We start from the raw sequence: 22,361 nt of genomic DNA on the forward strand, positions 1-22,361 counted from the left end.
GTAAGTGACGGTCAAATTTTCGAGTTTTCAAAAAAAAGAATATAAATATCTTAACAGATAGTCTGCTAGCCAGTAGCCAGTTTTAATTGTGATATCTAGCTGCCAAAATCCGGTCAGCAGACCGTCGAGTTGGTCGGCTTGCCAGCTGCGGTCGGCCGTTTGTTTTTTCTTGGCGTGTTTTGTGTCAAGCGAGTACATTTAAAGCGCTAGCGAATAATGCTAGCGGTTAACTCAACCCCACTGTTCGGTTTTGGCGGGGCTCCGCCCGCCGCGGATTGTGATTGGTGCATTTTCGACGTCATCCGCGATAACGCCGATATGATTGGCTGAAAGTTGACAACGCAAAATAAGAGCCTCAAAGTACGTGTGTCTTTTTGCATAGGTGACACCTAATATGCTATAATGTAATCCATTATGAGTGTCTTTTGTTTTGTACAACAGTTAGGTTGGTTTTATAGCACAATTCTGACGTGTACATTAATTACATTCAGTTTTTAAGTGGAATTTCTGGATGAACGTTATCCTGAAAGTTCACTCAAAAGCTCATTATAAAGGTTTTATGAGTAGTGTACATTTATTTATTGTATTTTTCTTGCACTTTGTGATTTCTTGATGGCAGCACCGCCAAACCTCCATCTTCTCCCCAGCTCCCATTAATTGGCTCAAAGTGTGCGGACTGCTGTCTAATCCAGGGAGGCTTAGAGAAAGACTGAGTGACGTTTAGCAACTCACAGGGGACAGAATCAAACGGCAACCTCTCATTAGCTGACGGTAAGTTCTCTCACAGCAACAGCGGTTCAGAGTTCAAGTTATCTGTGTGCAAGGAAGAGGCGCGGCCTAAGCAGCTCACTGACCTGAGGCTCCGACAGGAAGTTGTTTTTGTTGAACGTTGTGAGAAACATGCATGTCTGCCTGACCTGGAATGCGAGTCGGTGACCAGGACGAGGATCTGCAGAGCTGGGGCTGGACAGACCTGTGTGTGTACGCTCATGTTTATTGTGCAGTTTAGTGCCCTCGCTTTGTGGGTCAGCGTGTCCGGCCGTTCACTTTACTTGCTTAATGATAACAGCGTAACAAAAGTGACCTATTTAAAGTTATTCAAATGGAGAGGTCATTTTATTTTCATGTTCAACAGAGTCAAAAAAAACATTTTTGAGATGAGGGAGAAGATCATTTCATTTTTTTAGATGATAAGAGAGAGAAGAGGAAGTTATAACACCCTGACCTCCCAAAAAAATGCAAATGCCTGCAAAGACTGAAAATTCAGCAAAAATAATTTTCTCTGCTTGCTTAGCTCCAGCTCCTGGTCAGCAGCATCCGACTCGGACGGCGAGCCCGGCAACATGTCCAGGCGCAGTTTACGTCTGGACAAAGGCCTGCTGGACCAACGGCTGCCGCTCGACAGCGCCTCCCTCAACGTGGGAGGAAACGGCCGGAGAAACGCAAGGTAGCCGTCACCCGCCATTTGCTGGTCTCACGTTTTTTTTTTTTTTTTTTTAAAGATATTAAATAATTTAATTTCTTGATACCAGTTGCTCCTGCTTTGACATGTACAACCGTTCTTTACACTTTCATTTTGTAAAATCTTCATTTTAAGACAAAAGTAGTTATTAATTGTTTCCATTCAGGACAGGGCTCTGTCTCAGGTTTCTTGACTTTTAAAGAAATTCAATGTACCCTTTTGTCTTTGTATGTCACTCTGCCTCTTCCTCCCAACAGGATGTTGAAATCGCAGCAATCGGAATCCTGCCCGGCGTCGCTCCTGGCCCACGCGCCTCGTAAATCCTCCAACCGCTCCCTCCACAGCGACTCTTCCGATGCCTCGCTGCTCTCGTCCTTGTTGGCCGAGTCGTCCCTCCATGAGGCCTCCGTGCGGGAGAGCACGCTGCTTGACAACTTCTGGGGCAAGAAGCAATAAGAAGCCTCGTGGCTTTGCTTAATTTGACTGTTATGAGTCCTGTCTGATGACGCAACTGTCTCCATTTTGTGGTGCGCTAGGTTTGGACCACGACCTTGATCCTAGAGGTTGGTGAATCCTTCAGATTTGATTTTCTATTCACTGTGTAGTATTGTTCGAGTGTGTAATACAGCCGGTTAGCCTCGACATGTTGCCTTCAATGCAAAACGCAACTTTTTATTTAAAAGCCATCATGATAAGTCTTCATTTGACCGTAATAAATTTACAAAACTTTGCATTTAAAGGGGCATTCGGTGATCCCTAGCGCCATCTAGTGGTAGACTAATAATTCATTCATAAAAATAAAAAAACGACTGTTTATGTCAATATGCAAAAGTATGTTGTATTGCATATTATTATTATTATTATTTTAAATATAATCGTAGGTCTAGTAATCACTAATTATATTACATGGCTCACCTTACTAGAGCTGCCATATTTCACGGCCATCTTCCTGCTACGGATGCCCAAAGGACAAGTTCGCGAATGTAGTTAGCCCGGGTGGTGCTTGGCTCGAGTGTCAGACCCAATGGGTCGAACCCCCAGCAGGTCGTCGTCACTAACTCCCGTGATTGGGACCCGTTGCTTATCAAGCTTTTAGTAGCTTAAAAAAAAAAAAAAATTTTTTTTACTAGCTCCTCCCGCTAGCGGCTGGAGTGGCTAGCCGCTCTTGTTATCCACTCCCGCATATGGCTCATAACTAACTCCCGCTAGCCACGCTTGTTAGCTGCTCCGGCTAATTTTTTGCTCGCTCGGTTTTTCAGCGTCGCTCGCAGGCTTCATAACGGCTGCCATGTCGTCGTCGCTCGCTGAGATGCTGGTTTGCTTACGCATTATAAAAATTGGTGTTAGGCTTGCCAAATGTGGTCTCTCTGAGCCACCGTAGTGTGTGTGTGTGTGCTCCTGCGTGCTTCTAATGCTATTCCTTGACCACTAGATGGCGCTAAGGTCTACACACTGTGTCTTTAAACAGGGGTGTGTAGACTTTTTGCATCCACTGCCCACGGTTTGGTGTTTTCCAGAGAGCACCATCATGGAGGAGCAGAGCAGCATGTTGGCCAACAGCACTCTGATTGGCTGCGATGGCCGCTGCCCCAAACACCCGCTCCAAACGCTGACTCGGGTCTCCTGCAAAGACTGCCATTGCGGCAGGAGGGAGTCCACAACCGCAAACCTCTCGTCGTCCTCCAAGTACACGCCGTTGGACTCGCCCACCCTGGAAGCGTCCACCATCTACACGAGGGAGCGAAGACGGCAATCCAGAACAGGTGAGGATGGATTCCAGACATGTTTGGATGACGTGTGACTTCCGTGGCTCCGCCCACCCATCCAAATGTGACATGGCCGCCTCCCCCGATGACATCATGGTGTGCGGTTCTTGTAGATGTGCTGCAGCTGCGGTTGGACCGGCTGCTGGCGGGCGCGAGGAGTGCGGCGGCCCGTTGCCGCTCTGCGCTGGCGCGTGCCTGGCAGATGTGTCAGCGTGACCATAAACTTGGAGGTCCTGCCTGTAAGAGGCTTTTGAACATCGGAAGGTGTTCAAAATCGTGTCGTCTTTAGTGGATTTTAAGGAAACCTCACGGGTGCAATTTCAGTGAGGCGTCACCTTCTGCCCCAGTGTTGTTGATCCGCGTTGTCCTCGCTCACCACTCCACTTAAATGTTAAGGAACCCGGCTGGGGAATGTCAATGTGTCCAAACTCACTTTCTTGTTCGCATGCCGTTTCCCCTCTCACACAAATGGGCTGCACCTCTTTTGACTTTGGCTGTTTCTGTGGAGAAATGCAAATCCCTCCTCATCTGCGGCGGCGGCGTGAGCGAGCATCTTTTTGTCCTGACTGAGTATATTTGCTGCGTGTCTGTTGCAGCACTTACGGACCACTGTGGCGGGATGAGCACCGAGCAGAGGGCGCTTCAGACCAATGGACCTCTGTGTGAGTTAACACACACGCGCACACACTCACTTTGGCCGTGGTTTTGTCCGCCTCTGAATGCCACCACTGTTGCGATGCATTTGCAAAAAATGCAAATGTGCCACATTCATGAAGTCATCAAATTAATTTTGGACAAAATATTATAATTATTTTTTTCCATCCATCCATTTTCTGTACCACTTGTCCTCACAAGGGTCGCGGGGGTTGCTGGAGCCTATCCCAGCTGGCTTCGGGCAGTAGGCGGGGTACAATTATATATATTATTTTTTTAATGCTGAAAATAGCTCAATAAGTCAAGTGAGTATCCCTTTAATATTAGCTGATGGCTACAGATGTTTGTTGCCAGTCCAAGTCGGCTTGTTCTGATCATCCAATCAAAGAACATTGCCGACGTTATGCTGTGGTGAATTTGTGATTGGTTAAAGAAACAGTCCCGCTGCATAAATTGGACTTGAAAACAGATTGATTCGAATTTCGGTTGCTTCTGATTGTTTAGGAGAAGGTCCTAACAATCTTGTTATGGATATATTGACTGAAAATTCAAATGATTCAAAATGTAATTAAGACTTGTCAGCAAGACATTGTTGATATCGACGATGTTAATTGTGGCTACGCAAAAGGAGCTTTAAAACATTGAATGGGCTTACCACAATTTCTCTTTTCGACCTCGTTAGCTTCCCCGATTCACTCACTGCTGCCACCTTCAGGTGATGACTGCAAGGCGAAAGAGCACGCTGAGCAGACGCACGTTGTGGTCGGCTCATCTTGGTGTGCTCGGACCTGGGCGTTGTGCTGCTTGTTGTGGAACGTCACGATGTTCACAGGTTAACTTGACGCCGCCGCCGCCGCTGCTGCTGCCGCCGCCTCAGTCGCAGCTTTGCCATACTCTCACTGGCCACAACATTAGGTACATCCGCACAATCTGAAATAAAATAACTAACAACAAGGTATTCATTTAACAAAGAGCGCATGTTCGCATAGTATATTAAAAATATGCCGTCCGAGTAAAGAGATTGGATTGTGCTTGTGTACCTAATAAAGTGCCTTTGTGCAAAGTTGTGCCTCCATGAAGAAGGAGCCTTGTTTCCTCAGTGTGGCGTTTTGTGTTGGCTGACCTCATGGTTGTGAATCTTGTCGTCGTCGCCTTCTCGTGCTGCAGGTCGTTGCCCGTAGACCAAAAGTAGTTTGTCGTCCTCTTCCCCGTCGCCGATGTCTTCTTCCTAGATGCTGAGTCGCGTGCGTTTTCACTGCTTTGCATCTGACATCTCATCAAGCTCTCGTGATTGTTGTCCTCCTCGTCCTCGCAGTTTGTAGAACATCTCTTTCCATTCTGCTGCTGGCGCCTTCTTTCTTATTTGCTTGCTAACGATGTCGTTTGTATCTGATGAAATGTGTGTGTTTTTAGATGGCTGGTCCAAGCTGGGTGCTGTGTTCAAGTGGACCACCAGACGGATTGACAGCCCTCTGCTGACTCGGTAATTAGTGCTCAAGGAGGATTATTATTATTATTATTTTTATTTATTTTTTTTTTTTTAGCATTCATAGCTGCTTGAAGTAACACCTTATACACTGAAATAGGTGACTGAAGTGAATGTATAGCTAATTATTATTAAGATTTAGTTGTTTTGAAAACAGCTGTGTCAAGCTCATTGACATCATGGGCCAGTTTGGAGTCCTGCTTTGCCTCAATTTGTCGGCAAAAAAACCACACTTGATTTTCTTTAGCGGACCTCGAGTTTGATACCATCTTCAGTATTTGTATGTTGATGTACAGATGATGTCATGATAAGCTCAAACCTTTCTGACGTCTGCCCCATAGGTTTCCTCTCGCACTCTTTTTGGTTCTTGTGATCCCATTCAGTAGGTTCCTTCTCACGCACCATTTAAAATAAATAAATAAATACAATTATAAGTTTCGCCTTGACGCGTCATTAGGTCTGTGTTGGTTTGGCTTGGATGATCTACCAGCAGTAAGTGTCCCGGAGTGGAGGACTTTGGTCTCCGACAGTCCTGCCTTGTCCCCGGTTGACGGTCCGGCTTTGTCTTCGGACAGCCAAGCGGCAGGGGAGGCTGCGGAGGACTCGGAGGAGGTGATGTTGACATTCTTACGTCCCCGTTTCCACTCGCGGCCCGAAGTTTTTCAAACGGCAGACTCGTCCAAGCACTTTTTTTTGTGCTCCAAGTGTCCTGATAAGATCGGCTAATTTTGTCCCAATACTTTTGTCTAAAGTAAGTCATAATGTTATCATTAAAGTTTGCGCCCCTGGCCCGTCTGGAGCGCAGCCTGGCGTCGCTTTGGGAGCGTGTGGAGGCCGGCGACAAGAGGGCCGAGCAGAGAGGCGGTCAGATGCTGCGGATCCATACGGAACTGCAGCGCAGCAGGCTGGCAGAGCGCCAGCTGGCCCGGCTCAGAAGACGATTGGATGACAACCGACGGCAGAGGGAGCAGGTGCTCACTTTCACTTCTGGCTGTTGGCTCTTTTGGTGTTCCACAAGGCTCGTGTTTAGGTACTTCATGAAATTGTCACAGCAGTAGTGGTCGCACACACTCGTATTATTAGAAACAACAAGGAAGTAGCATTAGGAATATTGCAAGAAATGGAAGTCGGATTAAGATTTTGGTATCTGGTCATAGTGACTTTTAGTGTTTCAGTCGTGAATCACACTTGCCTTTACTGACCGTTTGTCTCTTTCCAGGAGTTATTTTGGCTGCAGAGTCAAATGTCCCGTCTGGATCTTGTGGAGGCGAATCTGCAGAACCTGGCGGACAAGGCGGCGGTAACAACCACCCCGGCGGTGAGCGGGTACCAAACTGGCCTCGTTTACAGCACAAGTTTTGTCCTCCAGGAGGCGACGTCGAGGCGAGAAGCCGTTATGACGGCGGCGCAGGCAATACCTTGTGATGCGGCCAGGTAAGCGTCAACGTCTCCAGCCGTGCCTCGAACCACCTCCACCTTTTTCGTGTCACTTCCTGTCCACACACCTGTGACGGATGGTCAAAGCAAGCCACGGAAGCACGAGCCGACTTTTACTACCTAAATTCTAGTGTTTGTTTCATTTTAATGTTATTCTTTTATACTTAAGGTTAAAAAAAAAAAATATTTTCTTAAATGTACAAAAAAGTGTTCATACTCTTAACATAAGAGTGTGGGGGAAAAAATTAACTAATAGAAATATGGCTACATATTCTAGTCATTAAAAGGGTAATTTCATAAAATTTAATTAAAATTCAAGCTAAAAAACCCGAATGATATTTATTTGTGCAGAGGTCATTTTCTGCCACTAGATGGCATACTTGCATTTGTAAGACGTTTGGTGACAGCTCAGTGCATTTCTTTTCCTATTAAGAACTATTTAATCTTTAACATGAAGTAACGTGTGAAATTCTGCACATTTTTAAAATGGTAAAAATACAACTTGACCCCAGTCTCCACAAATATATGCAAATTTTAGATTTATTACTGCTAAATTTTGACGTGGCCGTGTTGCAACTGGAGTTGCCCCAGTACAGGCTTTCCAAGTAAGGGGCAAGAATTAATCGCTTGTTAAAAAAATGATGGCGTTAAAGGAACTGCAACTCCAAATGAAGGCACTCATTTATACATGTGATAATGATGCGTTTTAGTTCAATGATATGAAATAAATAATGATGCGTGCTGTGATTGTGACACGGTGTTAAGTCGGGTCAGGCCCAGGTCGCAAATGTGTGGCCCGCCATTCATTGACTCTCCCCAATAGCATCGGCATGGACCGTCAGTCCCGCCGGGACTTTCTGGCACATGTGAGCCGTCTGGAGGCGAACCTGAAGGACACCAGGCGCGATGTGGACGATCTTCTGAGATGTCAGCAATCGGAACGGGAGACTGTGAGACCATTCTGAAATCTTTGCGTCATCAAATACTTTTAGTTTTATAACACAAATTGGGGATGTACGCTACTTACTTCTGCATTGCAGAAGCCATCAAGCTAGCGAACTGATCTTAGTCCTATTTTCAAGCTGACTTTATCTTTTAGCCCTGAATATGCTTGACTCCTGGTTTCTGGTCAGATTTCAGTTCAGGTCCAGCAGGAAGTTGGCGTTGTGCACTTTGGGAAAGCGCTGCAGGCATCTCTGGCCTCACTGGAGCGCAACATCCTCCGCAACGTCAGCAGGCGTCTAAACCGGTACCGCCACGATGAGGTGCTCAAAGGGACAAATGGGATGGCGATGACCAGAAAGGTGATCATGTGAAATGCTTTACACGCAAGCAGAACGTGTTAAGTTTTGCAGAGTAGCGCCACCTAATGGCTTGTTGCTTGTCTGCAGGACGTGGACCGGATGGTGAAGAAGGCGCTGCGGCTTTTCTCTCACGACCGGACCGGCCTGGCCGACTACGCGTTGGAGTCTGGAGGTCACAAGCGGTTATTCCCCCCCCCCCTTTTTATTAATAAGTTATATCCTTTTCATCCTACAGGTGGCAGCATCCTGAGCACTCGCTGTTCCCAGACATATGAGACCAAAGCGGCGCTCCTCAGTTTGTTTGGAATTCCTCTGTGGTACTTCTCGCAGTCTCCAAGAGTCGTCATCCAGGTAATTTGCCCTTTTTTTTTTTCCTCACCTGTTGGACACACCAAATTGCATTACTTAAATAATAATGATAATTATTTTTTTTTAATATTTAGAAACAGTAGGACTGAACAATTGATTCAAATGCTATTTTGTAGAGTCTCCTAGCGACCTGTCGTTAGCTTAATAGCATAATTGCCTATTAACTCATTCACTGGCCATTTTGACTGAAGCAACCCCCTTCGCTCCCGGCTGTTTTACGGGATTTTGCAAGGCCCACAGACTATTGTGTTCTATTGCTATCAAAACATGGAGCCTACCAAAAAAAAGATTAGAGTCTCATCTTTCATCTGGGGAAAAAAGTACATTTCCATCTGTTTCCATTTTGCAGCAATTAGCATTAGAATATAGCTAAGTTTCATCATTCACAAATCTGTTGATACTCTGCTAGCCGTTTTTGTAATAACTACCATTGCTGCATCAAAGCCTTCTGTATGCTCTAGCATAAAAAAAACAACAACATATAAATGCATCTTTGGGACACTGGTAATAAAATAGAAAGTTTTTGGGAGCAAATGAGTTAAGGGTCCAGTTTTATTTGAAATCCATATCGCCAAAAGGCCTACATTCAAGTTTTCTTGTGCTTGCGTTCTCACAGCCGAACGTCCATCCCGGGAACTGCTGGGCCTTCCGAGGCTCTACGGGTTTCCTGGTGATCCGCTTGTCCATGAGGATCCTCCCCACCGCCTTCTCCCTGGAGCACATCCCCAGAGCCTTGGCGCCCAGCGGCACCATCAGCAGCGCCCCCAGAGACTTCCGAGTCTACGTAAGCGTCACCGTATGGAACGTCCTATGGAGGCTCAGCGTTTTGAGTTGTTTGTCGTTCAGGGTCTGGACGACGGCGGTCAGGAGCGAGGGACGCTGCTGGGCTCGTACACGTACCAGGAAGACGGAGAAGCGCTGCAGTCCTATGACGTCACTGTGAGTCCACGCAACTTATTTTTCTCTTTAAGAAATGAATTTGTAATATTACAGCAAATATATTTTCTGAAGTATAGGCAACATTTCAATTCCGAGGGCACGCAGGGGTAAATTGGCATAATGAATTTTCTCCCGTGTGAGGGGTCCCTGGCTCAAAAAGCTTGAATCCGCTCCTCTCCAGTTAAGTGACTTTAACCGCAAATTGGGTTGTTTTTGCAGGAGGAGAACGAGCGTGCCTTCCAAATTATCGAAGTGCAGGTGTTGACCAACTGGGGCCACCAAGAGTACACCTGCATGTATCGATTCAGAGTCCACGGCTTTCCTCGAGACGCCTGAACGCACCGCCCGCCTTGCTTATTGACATTGCCCATTTCCTCATTTAAAAAATAATAATAATTTGGCAAGTTTTAATTTATCTCCTTTTGCTTTTTCATGTCAAGATGTGATGTTTTAGTCACATGTGTACTATTATTATAAGCATTTTTTTGGTGGCCTTGAAAGCAACTTGCCAAAGTTGCCTTCTTGTGTGTGTCTCATGTTAATGTAGACAAATGTGGTATTTGAACTTGAGGCCTTCAAAGTCACAATTGCACTGAATTCAATGTTTTATTTATTTTGTCTTTGGGTTAATGTTTTTCACATTTTGGGCCTTCTCTTTTGAATGTTGTTTTTGTATTTAAAATGTTAATAAAGATTTACCCAACAGTGGTGCCTTGAGATACAAGTGTCCCATGAGATGTGATTTAGCGGCTTCGTGTCACTATGTTGAAATTTACAGAATTAAATCAAACGTTCCTTCAGTCTTTGGGCAGTGGGATGCCAAGCGCAGTCTGTGTCCGTTCCGCCATTCCCTGCCGGGCTTGGCTCACTTGCTCCTCGCCGCAGCAATCCTGCAGGAAGACGTGGGCCAGGTTGCGCAGGCGGGGACTCTCGCACAGGGAAAAGCGCAGCATGCACTCCACGACGGCCACGTCGCTGATGCGCGAGCGCGATGACTGCGTGGACAGGTTCATGAGGGTGCTGATGGCCGACAGGACCGTTTCCTCCCGCGGACTGGACAAACAATTTATGACCAGAGGGATGGCGTCACTCTGCAGGATAAAGTCGCAACATTCTGGATCCATGCTGAGGTTGCACAGCCCCCCTAGTGCAGTCAACGGGTTTAAAACCAAACAAAAAAAGTTACTGGACCTCAAATCAAGGAGATACCTCATTTTAAATGCTGTGATGTAAAAACATGTGCCACGGGAATCCTCACCTATTCCAAATTCCACAAAGTTGTCGCTGTCCTCTGTGAGCATGTCCAGGAAGAGATCAGACACCTGAAGCTGCTTCAGGTGCTCCATGTTCTTCGGATCGTAAGCAAAGTTGGCCAAGTTGGCCAAAACTTGCTCCTTTGCCTCTGGAAACAAATGTCAAGAAAATGCATTATTACAATAAATGCGAATTTGATCACAATACAATGCCTACGTCTCTTTAGCTACACATGTATCCGAGGGACGAAATAGAACCACAAAACAATCAAAGTCGTAACAACGTAAAATTTTAAAGAACACAATATCGTTGGTTATCGCTCACCATCACTATCGGTGTCTTGGAACTCAGTAACGAGCGTTTGTAAATACTCGAAGCGGTCACATTCCTTCTTCCACATGTTATCTTTACACAGTTTATTTATCCATGTAAAGCGTAAACGTCATTATTAAATGTAACTATAGAGGCAAGAGAGAGAAAAATATAAACAAAAAAGAAAACACGGTTCAAGCTGTCCGTCGGTTAAATATGTCCGACTATGGATCGCCTTGTACTTTCTGTTCCGCTTAAATATTAACAGTAACCAGAGAAACTTCAATATCACGTTAATATGTTGCATGTGTTAACGTGACTCATTTCATGTCATAACGTGACAATATTCCTCATCCTGACAGACTGTTGGATGAAACTGTTAATGGTTAACACGAAGAACATTATCGTTCTTCTTGGGCTGTGTTTTTTATTTATTTATTTATTTTGAACAAAAATATCTGTATTTCTACTTAAATATGAAGTGTGAGTACTTTAACCTCCTCTACTTCTTGTTCCCAAATGACCAGTATTGTTGACACAGCTGTTGCATTGTCATCATTTTGTGAGCTAATTGAGTGTCCTTGGCAACAAACAGAACAACAGTAACAAGTGAAACCCAATAAGATGGTCAGCAGAGCGCAAAGGTTGTTTTCTCTCTCTCTCTTTCTCTCTCTCTCTTTCTCTCTTATTTTTTTTTTTTTAACTTGTGCTCCAAGGACACGCCCTCTTCTTCTTCCACTCCTTATCGACCCTCTCTTCCTGGAGCACACAGCCTCTGACACGTAAGTAACGCTAATTTACTTCTCATTTCAAAGACAAACTTTTCTTTAACTACACTCAAACAACAACGTCTATTGTTGAATTACTGTGCTGTTTTTTTCCACCTTTGTCAATGGAATGTATAACAACCCCCCCGACCCGCTCCCGCCCCCACCAACCGGAAAAGATTGGAGCAACGGGAAACGTTGCATCATAGCATAGCGATCAAACGAACCTTTTACATTTGTTTTCAGTCGATTCATTTGTAATTTGTTTATTATTATGTTTGTTTGTTTGTTTTTGTGTAATTTCGCCCTTCTGCGGTAAATTAAACGGCGAGCAAGCAAGCAAGCTAACGAGCTAAAAAAAGCGGATGCTAAAAGGAAGCTAACTCGACGGTTGCCGGGGAGGGGGGTGCAGAAGGGGGTGTTATTATGTAACGTCAATGACATCAGGCGGATAAACATTCTCATCAAATATTTGGAAATGATTTTTTTTCGTTCTCATTTTATCGTCATTGCGAAGTGCCAAATCCGAAATCACACACCCGTGTGATGTGAAGTTGTTCTTCGTGTGCACTTTGTAAAATTGTAAAAGTGGAAACTAGTGTCAACAACACTATTTTCATTTAGGAACATCGTCATCTTCCTGAACGAAACGTAACCTTTCGGGCTTTCGAAAATATGTTTTGGGCTCATTTCTACTTCCTTTGTCGTGTTTGTAAACTTTCGGTGCGTTTGAAGATCAAAATGAGGAAATTAAAAAAAAAAGTGACGCTCAACGTGTTAAAAAAAAAATCTAATTAACATGATACTTCCATATGTATAATTAATTTAAACGTCACTTGTGGAGTAATACTAGCAATATTAATGCTACAATAATTAATTTGAAGTTTTTTTTTGTTTTTTTCTGTTTTTTGTTTTTTTTTACCAGATTAAGGCAGTATTACACTAAAACGTTTTTCTGACACACAAAAAATCTAAATTTTTCCAAAACCCATCATTTGATTTTCTAAATTCTTGTTGCGTTGTTAGTACTCCAATTGAAGTGACCATTGCAACCAAGTTAAGTGTTTTGGCCTTTTGACATTTTGGGGAAATCTTGTCACAGAGCTAGTGAAATCACGGTAAAAAAACAATTAAATACATAAAAACTTAGACTAAACTCAAGGAATGTACGTGCGTGTGAACATACTGCTCCCCATATAGATTCCTGTGGTCCGAACATGGGATGAGTATAGTCAGTCAGTAGCAACAATTGTGGTATGTCAACGACAATCCAATGGAACGAATGTCACACAAAAAGGTCTTGTGAAACACGAATCTATTGTGCATGTGTATTCTTTTTGTCAGCTGAACAACTAACAATGGTCAATTGCGCAGCTTTTGCTGTGATACAAATGAACATGCTAGGTTTTGGGGAGCCAATAACAGGATTTTCCTGTTGAGATGACATTTATTAAAGAAGTCGCTACTTCCTGTTATTCTCAGGTTGTGAAGATGAGCTACCCAGGTTATCCTCCTCAGTCAGGCGGCTACCCACCACAAGGGGGCGGCTACCCATCACAAGGGGGCGGCTACCCACCTCAAGGGGGAGGCTACCCACCCCAGGCCGGCGGCTACCCACCACAGGCGGGAGGCTACCCACCCCAAGCTGGGGGTTACCCTCCACAGGCGGGAGGCTACCCACCTCAGGCAGGCGGCGGCTACCCACCCCAGGCGGGCGGTTACCCACCGGCAGGGGGTGGCTACCCAACGGCAGCGGGGGGCTACCCTCCCCAGGGTGGCGGCTACCCTGCACCAGCTGGAGGTTTCCAACCTCAGGCCGGAGGATACCAACAACCTCAGCCTGGAGGAGGCTTTCCGTCCATGCCTCCAGGCGGTAAGAGCAGAAATGCTTCATTTTGGCTCGAGAAAAAAATGGGTTGAACTTTTTTTTCTTCTTCTCTTTTTCACAGGTGGTGGCTGGGGGGCAGCACCAGGAGGCTACGGTGCGGTATGTAAAATCTTTCCTCGACACTGAAGCTTGTTTGCTGTGAGGGTTAAGTTACAGAACCACCCGCCAAATAGAGGGACCATATAGGCCGAAATGTATTTTTTCCTCTCCATAGTTTTACCCTCCAACATACTTAAAAATCTAAAATAAAATAAACAAATAATAGATTATTTTCTAATCTAATTAAATATACAAGCAGCACTGTATATTCATATATATAGTGTATACAGAGGTGGCAAATCCAGGTCCAGAAAGTAAAAACCCTGCCACAGTTTGGCTTTAGCCCCTGGTGCTAGTTCGCTAGCTCCCTAGCTAGCTCCCATGGTATTTGTTTACTTGCTAGGGAGCTAGCTAGCTAGCACCAGGGGCTAAAGCCAAACTGTGGCAGGGTTTTTATTTTCTGGACCTGGATTTAAATGTTCATATAACAAAAGTCAACTAGCGTAATGCTAACATATAATGGAAAATGCCATAAGAGTTAGGGTCATTCTAAACCTGGGGTCACCCACCTTGTGAAAATTGACCTCTACTTCCTGGGTACTGAATAACATGAAGGGCTATCAGTTTGATACACGCTTCTGAAACGGCAAATGTACTCACCTTATTTGCGCGTTTGTCATCTCACTTTCGTTGCGCTCGCCTCCGCCAACGCTATTGTTTAATCACGCGCGACAATACTGACCTTTGACTGTCCTCTGTTTGCAGCCAGGGGGCGCTCCACAGGGATACCAAGGGGGGGCGGCACCAGGCCAGCAACCCATGCCCAACTACCCCAGCGGAGGCGGGTATGGAAGCGGAGTTTCAGCCAATCCTCAAGCACCCGCCATCCCGGTAAGATGACTCGAGTTTTCCCACAAAGTAAAACGTGCTCCGTCTGTAATTGCAAGCTTTTGTTTTCTTTTTGAATAATTAGACTGGCTTCAGGGGCTCTATTAAGGACTTCCCTGGGGCCGATCCGCTGAGGGATGTGGAAGTTCTTCGGAAGGCAATGAAGGGTTTCGGTGAGTTGTTTTGTCATTTGACGTTGGTACAATATGAACGTGTCAGGAGTTACCACACTAGGCATATTCAAGTTTCTTGTAATTTTGAAGCGTTTGAATGATGAAAAAATGAGGCTTCCAAATCATTCCTCTCTGCTCACGAATGTTGACCCGCTTCGTTGTCAATTGTAAATCAAATACTTTGATGAGGAACCGGAAAAATACACATTTTGGTTTTCTGCAATAGAAACGGACATTCATGTTTAGCATTCTGTACCCAATATCAACCAAACGAGTCTGTCACTTTAAAACCATGGTTCATACCAACAGATGTATTTATTTCTGGAGTCTCATTGAGATGATTTTGTATGTAGGCACGGACGAAAACGCCATCATTGAACTTCTGGGAAGTCGAAGCAACAAGCAGAGAGTTCCCATTGTGGCAGCCTACAAAACAACTTATGGAAAAGTTTGTGCCATGACTCGCGTTTGTCATATGACGGGCAACCGAGAATTTCTTCCCCTGTGACGTCACTTTCTCCTTTGATTTTGCGCAGGATTTGGTCCACGATCTTAAGTCTGAGCTGACTGGAAACTTTGAGCATTTGGTTCTTTCCATGATGAAGAGTCCGACGCACTTCGACGCGTCCGAACTCAGGGAGGCAATAAAGGTTGGCAGGTCGCCAGTTACTCATCTTGGAATTAAAACTCATTTTGTTACTCACATTTCAACTTGTTGCCACCTACTGTAGTGGATGTACAATTACACGTTATTATAGTATGTAAAAAAAATCACACCCCGAATTTGAGAAGGACTGGACTTAAATTGAGTTAGTTTTTTGTTTTTTTTAGATTAAAAAAATATTATTTTTTGGGGGATTTTTTTTTTTCTCCAGGAATTCTTTGTGAATATAATTTTAAGAATTGAAGATGCTAATTTGGGGAAAAAAGAGATTTGAAATAGAAATGTTTTGAGCATGGACAAGTGAAACTTGTAACTCAAGTATACATGATGAACTGATCATTTTCCGTTTTTCTTTCAGGGTGCCGGCACAGACGAAGCTTGTCTGATCGAGATCCTCTCGTCTCGCTCCAATGCGCAGATTCGGGAAATTGTGCAGATTTACAAAGCAGGTTAGTTAGTTAGGTTTTTTTTTTTGTTTGTTTTTTTTTACTGGCAGATCCAGGTCCAGAAAAAAACAACCTGCCACAGTTTGGATTTAGCCCCTGATGCTAGCTAGCTCGCTCGCTCCTTAGCAGGTAAACGAGCACCATGGGAGCTAGCTAGCTAGCACCTGGTGCTAAAGCCAAACTGGGGCAGGGATTTTGCTTTCTGGACCTGGATTTGCCACCTCTGATGCTGTGTACCTTGACTTACAAGTGCCCCAACTTATGAGTAAGCAGATGACGTCCAGCACTTTTTACGTCACATCCAAAAATGTGACGAACAGCGTCCAGTTGTCTAAAATGTTGCGCCTCGTTTTTTTTAGAGTACGGCAAAAGTCTGGAGGACGCCATCAACAGTGACACGTCCGGTCACTTCCGAAGACTTTTGGTTTCTCTCTGCCAGGTAGATAATATTCATTTTTTTGGTCTGACAAATGTTTGCTCCATGTACAGAACTTTGTTTTTGCAGCAGTGGTTGTTTTAAAGTGCTCTCTAAATAAACGTTCTTTAGCTTAACGACAGCATGCATTTGCCCCTAACTGAATTGTCTGATTGCTTCAGGGCAACCGCGATGAAAGGGAAAATGTCGACATAGCGCTTGCCAAACAGGACGCTCAGGTAGCATCCTGCAATCGGCGACTCTCGTCTTCACGTCGCTTTCTTGCGTTTAAACGTTTCTGTGCGTCTCCTTGACAGAAACTGTACGCCGCGGGGGAGAATAAAGTGGGCACGGACGAGAGTCAGTTCAACGCCATCTTGTGCGCCCGTAGCAAGCCTCACCTGCGGGCCGGTGGGTAGACCATCATCTTGGCCTACTTTTCTTTTCCCACTCAAAACTGTACAATTCTGTTCAAGTCAAGAGAGTGAAATCACAGGGTTTCACTTTTTCCACATTTTCTTATGTTACAGCACAAATGCCAAACTATTTTTTTATCTAAAGCGAGTTATGATAAGGAAAATTGTGTGAATGCATAATAACCTCATTTTATATATGGGGGGAAAAAAACGATTGAATTTGAAATCATAAGTCATGGAAAACTGACAACCAAATCCAAAAATAAAATGTTCAGGGAAAAAAAGTGAAGAAAAGTGGCACAAATTTAATGCCAAAATAAAGCTAAACATATTTTCTTTAATGGGGAAAACCTGATTTGACATGCAAGTGATTTTAGTTTTGAAATGCTCTCAAGCTTGAACATGTATGTTTTTTTTAATTCATTTTTTTAATAAACTTGCAAAAAAAGAAGTGTTTTCACATTTCACATATGATGCCATTATGGTGTTGCATGTAACATTTTAAAGAAATGTATTGAAGAGTCAAGCGCTGTCAATACATTTTTCACTTTTAGCAAATGTTCCAATTTTGAGGGGAAAGATCATTTCTTTCTTTCTTTTTCTATTTAATAATAAGCCTCTGATTGTGAACTTTTACTGCAGTGTTCCAGGAGTACCAGCAGATGTGCGGTCGTGACATCGAGAAGAGCATCTGCAGGGAAATGTCGGGCAATGTGGAGTCTGGCATGGTGGCCGTGGGTGCGTAACGCAGCACGTCCGTCCTGCTATCCGAATACAAGTCCAAGTCAAACGACTCAAGCTCAGCCAGACAGACAGTTTAAAAAAAAAGAAAGAACAAGTGCTGGCATGCTTGTTTGCCTGTTTTTATGTTCTTAAAAGTATAGAAATGATTGCAAGTTGCACGTTATCATATGTCATATTTGAATGTGAATATCATGATTATGTTTTTTTTCCCCAAGTGAAATGCATCAGGAACACACCTGCCTACTTTGCCGAGCGGCTGCACAAAGCCATGCAGGTAAAGGCAACCTTTCGGGAGCCAAAACATATATTTTTATATTATTGACCTCTAGGAGCTGCACACACTCACAGTAAAAACTTTTTTTGGGGGGGGTGGGGGGGGCTATTACGACAGTAAGTTAAAAAAACACTCCGGCCTCGATGCTATCAGGCTAATGTTTTGGCCTTTGGGTCCCAGGGTGCCGGGACCAAGGACAGGACTCTGGTCCGGATTATGGTGTCCCGTTCCGAGGTCGACATGCTGGACATCAGGCAGGCGTATGTCAAGACCTACGGGAAGTCGCTGTACACGCACATTTCCGTGAGTCTGATCGCCACAATCGCTTTGCTCCCATTTTCACCAAAATTGTTCACGACAAGAGTCATGAAAGTGCATCAGAAAGGTTTGCAATTGCTTGAAGATGCCACAAGATGGCGGCAAACTACGACTTTGTGGTCTGCAATAAAATAGAATTAAAAAGTTTTGACCGCACTTGGCGATGAAGAGCTGCATCTACTGTTGAAAATATAATCTGTGCTTTTGATTGATTTATTTTTTAAAGTTGTTCCAGGTGTCATTTTATCCCCTGAATTTCTTAGTCTCTATTTAGCTTGACCTCATTCATAAAAAGCTTGTTTGCTCGTCTTTTTAGTCGTAAATGTGTGTTTTTGGTGAAACCAACCTCTCTTCTCACTGAATTCATGAATATTAATACATAAAGTATTCATTTTTTCAGATAAAAATAATAGTGTAGTCTGTGCTGTAATTCTTATCACTTGCGGTATTTTGACGGATGCACGTCAAACAAAACTGGGAGCTGTTTTTTCGAGGGGTGGGGGGGGGGGTGAAAAAACATTTCAGACTAATATTTTAATGTTTGTGTGTTTTTGTTTTTTTTGTCAGGGCGACACCTCCGGTGACTACAAGAAGCTGCTGTTGAAGCTTTGCGGTGGTAATGACTAAAAGAGGACAAGACTAACAGTACATCCTCCAGTTTGTCCATATCCACCTTGTCTCATATTTAAACGCGCCGTTGTTATTTTTGCGTGTTTGTAGTGGTTGTTGCTTGCCAAATTACTTAAAAAATGTAAACAAATTACTCATTAAAAACTAGATTCGTATACCTTTTAACATGAATCATAGAAGTGCATGCCTGGAAATTTCACGTAAAATGAAATGAAATGAAAAACACTGATGAAGACACTATTAAGTTTGTCATTGGAATGACAAAATAGTAAAAGTCTCTAAAAGTGAATTGCTTTTTTAAAACCACTTAAGTTTTTTCACATATTGTTATGTTAGTGTCATTCTAAAATTGGAACCAATTCATTGTTTTCAAGGATTTTTTGGGTGGCCGTCTAAATTACTACAGTGGTACCTTGACTTAAGAGCTCATGCTCTTAACTCATATGATTCACATCTCAAGTTGACTTTCCCCATTGAAATGAATGGCGACGCCGTTAATCCGTTCAAACTTCCTCCCCAAAAAAACATAGAAAATGTATTTCAAAATAATAAAAATAAGTAGCATTGTAGCATATTGTACTTTATAAAAACATATAGTAACATAATTAATAGTGTGCACCTTTCTTACCTGAGGGCAAAACTCCGCAGTAAGAGGCTATCAAAGGGTAAAGAATATATGTTACTATTACTAATAATTATTATATTACGGATCTACATGTGTTATTTGTGCCCTTTGTCTTCAAATATTGATTGATCCATTGCTTAAAGTGCTTATAACAACGCGACATGGATGCTGTTCATTAACCCGTCAATGGCGGTTTGCATCGTTTGTTAGCATTAAGCTAAACGGTATGTGGTTGTTTTGAATACACAACGTGCAGTTGTCTTTGTACTATGTTTCGTTTCCAATTGTTGACAATCTGCCAAACTGCTTGTTGTCACATGATTTAAGTTCACTGCCACCACACCGCACTCATACCTCAAGTTTGTGCTCTCAAGTCAAAGCAAAAAGCTCGCCTGATCCATGACCCCTTTTAAAGGAACAAAAACATTAGGTCCATTTATATTTACTATAACTGTGAGCTAATGGTGGCTGGATGTTGTGATGTTCTCGTGGCAGAGTATCTGAATCTCACTCGTTACTCAAATTTTTGCAAGCACTTGTTTGTTAAGCTACCACTGTATTTTGTAGTTCTTTAAAAGCCAATTAATTAGTGCTCTCCTGCCAAGTGAGTATTTTTTTTGTTGTCACAAATTGTAGCAAAATATATTATTTGTGTTTTTGGTGGGGTGGGTGGGGGGTTTAATACATTTCAAATAGTTCTCTAAAATACATGCAATTAATGCCTGTGTACTAACCTGAAGTACTTCGTGCCTGCTAGCCTATGCAAAGTAACCAGCGCTTCATATGTTTGGCTTTAGACGATTGAAACTTTTTGTTCTTGTTATTCCGAGCATGAAGTCAGTCAGTGGCCTTCCTTGTTGGTGCCACTTGAGGGCAGTGTCAACACGTTTTTCACTTGACAAGCTTGACATGTACAAAACATACAAAGCAATACCATAATTGCCATTTCAATTAAAAACAAAAAAACCCCACATGACATCATACCGACTTGTGTTTATTTTTCCACTCCAGAGCTTCCCAGGCTGCACATGTGAGTCAAGGTGCGACAAAGGTGCCTTACGTAAGCGATAGTGTGTGTGTGATGAAATGGTTGAGGACAGCCAAGCGAACGGACGGCGTCCTCCTCCGGGCTATAAATAGCGTCCATATTGTGGATGTCCACGGGCTGCAGGGCCACACAAATGACTCAGCACCCTTTTCCCCTCCACTAGCGACCATCCATTAGCAAAAAGGCCAGCAAGGATGAATATTTGATGGCAGTATTTGGGAGTTTGCGGTGATACCTTGCTCGAAATAGACAGTCTTGCTTTTAGAGGGACAACAGCCTGCCCCGCCCCGCCCCGCCCCATCAACCCCGATCGTGATTTCCAGACACGGGACTTGAATTATTCACTTGGAAGGATGCACGCTCGTGTGTGCACTCACTCTCATCTCACGTTGTTAAGGACACCCGCACTATCTTGGTCCAGTAAAATAAACTCCAATTGACCTCTCTGACCTCTGCATTAGGTTTGTGGTCATGAATTGTAACGCAAGTGTGGAATCATATGGGACTGAAAATGGGAATAAAACTGAAAAACTTAAATTTTAATAAAAGATAGGCTAATAAAGTGAGAGCTGGCTAAATGCATTTATTTAAATGTTTGTCCTTAGTTTTATTTAAATACATGTTATTTTTGTTCGTTTTTTTCTTGCCTACAGTGTAAATCAATACATTTAATTAGATTTTTAACAACTTGAGTTAAATGTAAATATTACATGTCATCAAATATTTCATTTAATTAACATTTCATTTATTACTAAATTTATTTTAAGTGTAATTTGATTTAGGTTTACTCAATTAAATTTAGATGATCATTTACATCGTATATGTTTTATTTAATTGTTGATTTTAATTTGACTAAATTCTATTCAAATTTACGTGTTAATTGCATTTATTTATTTAGATTATTTTAACATGTTACTTTATTAGTACTTCCAAAATGTTTTTCAAAAAAGATGTCTAGTGAAAGTTAATTATACTTAAACATTTTAAGTATGATATGCATCTAGTATGTAATGTCTGAGGGGATTGCAATCCCTAATTTTTATAATTGTCTACCGTTATTCGTTTATCTATTGCATTGTTATGCTGTGATGCTTTATGTTCTCGGTTCCATTTCCTGTTCTATGGTTATCATCATGATGCCGGCGGTTCATCGTGTCATAATTGCCACAAAATCAAGACCTGCCTGTCCAGTTTGTTGTTTAAATTTGCGCTGCCTTTGGAAGACACAGGCGGCCCCAAATGATGATACAACTCGCTCTGAGACAACAGCAGTGTGACATTTAAGCTTTTCTTCCTTTCTATTCTTTTTTTTTTTTTTTTTTACGGCCCCGCAACGCCCCCACTTGGGGAATTTACATTCCAAATTCTTGTCGGGAGCCACAAGGATTTTCTCTGCGGGAAAGTCTTACATAACCATTTGTATTGTTTAAACATGGAGTGTGTGTGCGTGTTGATATATAGGAACACAAAGTCCTGCGTTTTAAGTGGATTTCACTACATATAGATGATGTCACGAAGGATTAAATGCTCTTGAGTGTGTTGTTTTTTCTTAAGGATTTGGACCTCATGCAATGTAATTATGCTGCAATTTCAATCCCGAGCTATTATTAGGATATAAAGATGACATTGTTGCATGTGGGGACTTTTGCTATGATGTGCTGTGGCTGATGTCAAGTTGTTGTTGCGACCTTCGGTTTGTCCCATCACGGGTCGCCACGAGTCACTCACATTATTTGTTTGGCACACTTTGTCTAGCTTGATGCTAATGCGCAATGCAAAATGCCATAGAGCAGCTAATTAGCATCGATGTTGCGGTAGTTATAAACCTGGAAACGTCGCGTATTTGAACATAAGTGGTACAGCAACGCGCGCAAGGACTTATGGGTACATATTTTGTTTTGTTTTCATTTGTTCATGTTTCCTTTCGGACAATCATAGAGACAATTTACACTTTTCACATACAATTATCCCCGAAAAGAAAAAGGTCTGACGGGATGAAGCCGAAGCTTATGAATTCCCGTTCCCAGATATTCTTTATCATCT

At 43.1% G+C, this 22,361-nt stretch overlaps 4 protein-coding genes across 8 annotated transcripts in view; 2 read left to right on the top strand and 2 right to left on the bottom strand.

Annotated features, from left to right (window-relative positions):
• The window catches only part of heatr1 (HEAT repeat containing 1), a 21,014-nt gene extending 20,065 nt beyond the window's left edge, over positions 1–949 (bottom strand). The window contains exon 1 of the mRNA XM_086064355.1: positions 855–949. Coding sequence (XP_085920481.1) covers positions 855–906 — 52 coding nt within the window. The 5' untranslated portion in view covers positions 907–949. The remainder of the gene's footprint in view (positions 1–854) is intronic.
• Positions 1–10,134, top strand: part of LOC147156289 (uncharacterized) — a 10,284-nt gene extending 150 nt beyond the window's left edge. The window contains exons 2-21 of one of the 5 annotated variants that reach the window (XM_086064358.1): positions 620–771; positions 1,295–1,447; positions 1,720–1,904; positions 1,999–2,025; positions 2,980–3,225; positions 3,825–3,890; positions 4,598–4,714; positions 5,296–5,365; positions 5,710–5,750; positions 5,826–5,980; positions 6,145–6,339; positions 6,588–6,668; positions 6,738–6,802; positions 7,629–7,755; positions 7,939–8,109; positions 8,197–8,281; positions 8,345–8,460; positions 9,095–9,262; positions 9,325–9,417; positions 9,637–10,134. In XM_086064358.1, the coding sequence (XP_085920484.1) occupies positions 1,344–1,447; positions 1,720–1,904; positions 1,999–2,025; positions 2,980–3,225; positions 3,825–3,890; positions 4,598–4,714; positions 5,296–5,365; positions 5,710–5,750; positions 5,826–5,980; positions 6,145–6,339; positions 6,588–6,668; positions 6,738–6,802; positions 7,629–7,755; positions 7,939–8,109; positions 8,197–8,281; positions 8,345–8,460; positions 9,095–9,262; positions 9,325–9,417; positions 9,637–9,753 (2,229 nt within the window). In that variant the 5' untranslated portion in view covers positions 620–771; positions 1,295–1,343 and the 3' untranslated portion in view covers positions 9,754–10,134. Of the gene's footprint in view, positions 1–619; positions 772–829; positions 976–1,294; positions 1,448–1,719; positions 1,905–1,998; positions 2,026–2,979; positions 3,226–3,824; positions 3,891–4,597; positions 4,715–5,295; positions 5,366–5,709; positions 5,751–5,825; positions 5,981–6,144; positions 6,340–6,587; positions 6,669–6,737; positions 6,803–7,628; positions 7,756–7,938; positions 8,110–8,196; positions 8,282–8,344; positions 8,461–9,094; positions 9,263–9,324; positions 9,418–9,636 lie in introns of those variants that run through there. The other 4 variants (XM_086064359.1, XM_086064356.1, XM_086064357.1 and 1 more) reach the window with 4 other exon arrangements.
• armc7 (armadillo repeat containing 7) lies at positions 10,005–11,193 on the bottom strand. The gene is made up of 3 exons (XM_086064361.1): positions 10,996–11,193; positions 10,676–10,819; positions 10,005–10,561 (listed from the first exon to the last, which is right to left on the bottom strand). Exons 1-3 carry the CDS (start codon positions 11,069–11,071, stop codon positions 10,215–10,217), a joined length of 567 nt encoding a protein of 188 aa, XP_085920487.1. The 5' UTR covers positions 11,072–11,193; the 3' UTR covers positions 10,005–10,214.
• A 425-nt stretch (positions 11,194–11,618) lies between these two features.
• Positions 11,619–20,246, top strand: anxa11b (annexin A11b). The gene is made up of 15 exons (XM_086064338.1): positions 11,619–11,765; positions 13,233–13,623; positions 13,700–13,737; positions 14,443–14,568; positions 14,651–14,738; positions 15,092–15,186; positions 15,275–15,388; positions 15,761–15,851; positions 16,208–16,287; positions 16,446–16,502; positions 16,581–16,674; positions 17,322–17,417; positions 17,639–17,697; positions 17,878–18,000; positions 18,583–20,246. Exons 2-15 carry the CDS (start codon positions 13,242–13,244, stop codon positions 18,640–18,642), a joined length of 1,503 nt encoding a protein of 500 aa, XP_085920464.1. The 5' UTR covers positions 11,619–11,765; positions 13,233–13,241; the 3' UTR covers positions 18,643–20,246.
• The last annotated feature ends 2,115 nt before the right edge of the window (positions 20,247–22,361 follow it).

Source organism: Leptonotus elevatus, chromosome 20, assembly GCF_054856555.1.
Source record: "Leptonotus elevatus isolate MCC_2025b chromosome 20, RoL_Lele_1.0, whole genome shotgun sequence".
Classification (NCBI taxonomy): Eukaryota; Metazoa; Chordata; class Actinopteri; order Syngnathiformes; family Syngnathidae; genus Leptonotus; species Leptonotus elevatus.

What these genes read in the sequence shown, in the direction of transcription:
- armc7 (XM_086064361.1), bottom strand. Translation starts at nt 11,071, where the DNA reads ATGTGGAAGAAGGAATGTGACCGCTTCGAGTATTTACAAACGCTCGTT. An exon ending in CCAAGACACCGATAGTGATG is followed by an intron (nt 10,820 to 10,995) that starts GTGAGCGATAAC and finishes ATTTGTTTCCAG; the next exon opens with AGGCAAAGGAGCAAGTTTTG. An exon ending in CTTTGTGGAATTTGGAATAG is followed by an intron (nt 10,562 to 10,675) that starts GTGAGGATTCCC and finishes TGACTGCACTAG; the next exon opens with GGGGGCTGTGCAACCTCAGC.
- anxa11b (XM_086064338.1), top strand. Translation starts at nt 13,242, where the DNA reads ATGAGCTACCCAGGTTATCCTCCTCAGTCAGGCGGCTACCCACCACAA. An exon ending in CACCAGGAGGCTACGGTGCG is followed by an intron (nt 13,738 to 14,442) that starts GTATGTAAAATC and finishes CTCTGTTTGCAG; the next exon opens with CCAGGGGGCGCTCCACAGGG. An exon ending in TTGCCAAACAGGACGCTCAG is followed by an intron (nt 16,503 to 16,580) that starts GTAGCATCCTGC and finishes TCTCCTTGACAG; the next exon opens with AAACTGTACGCCGCGGGGGA.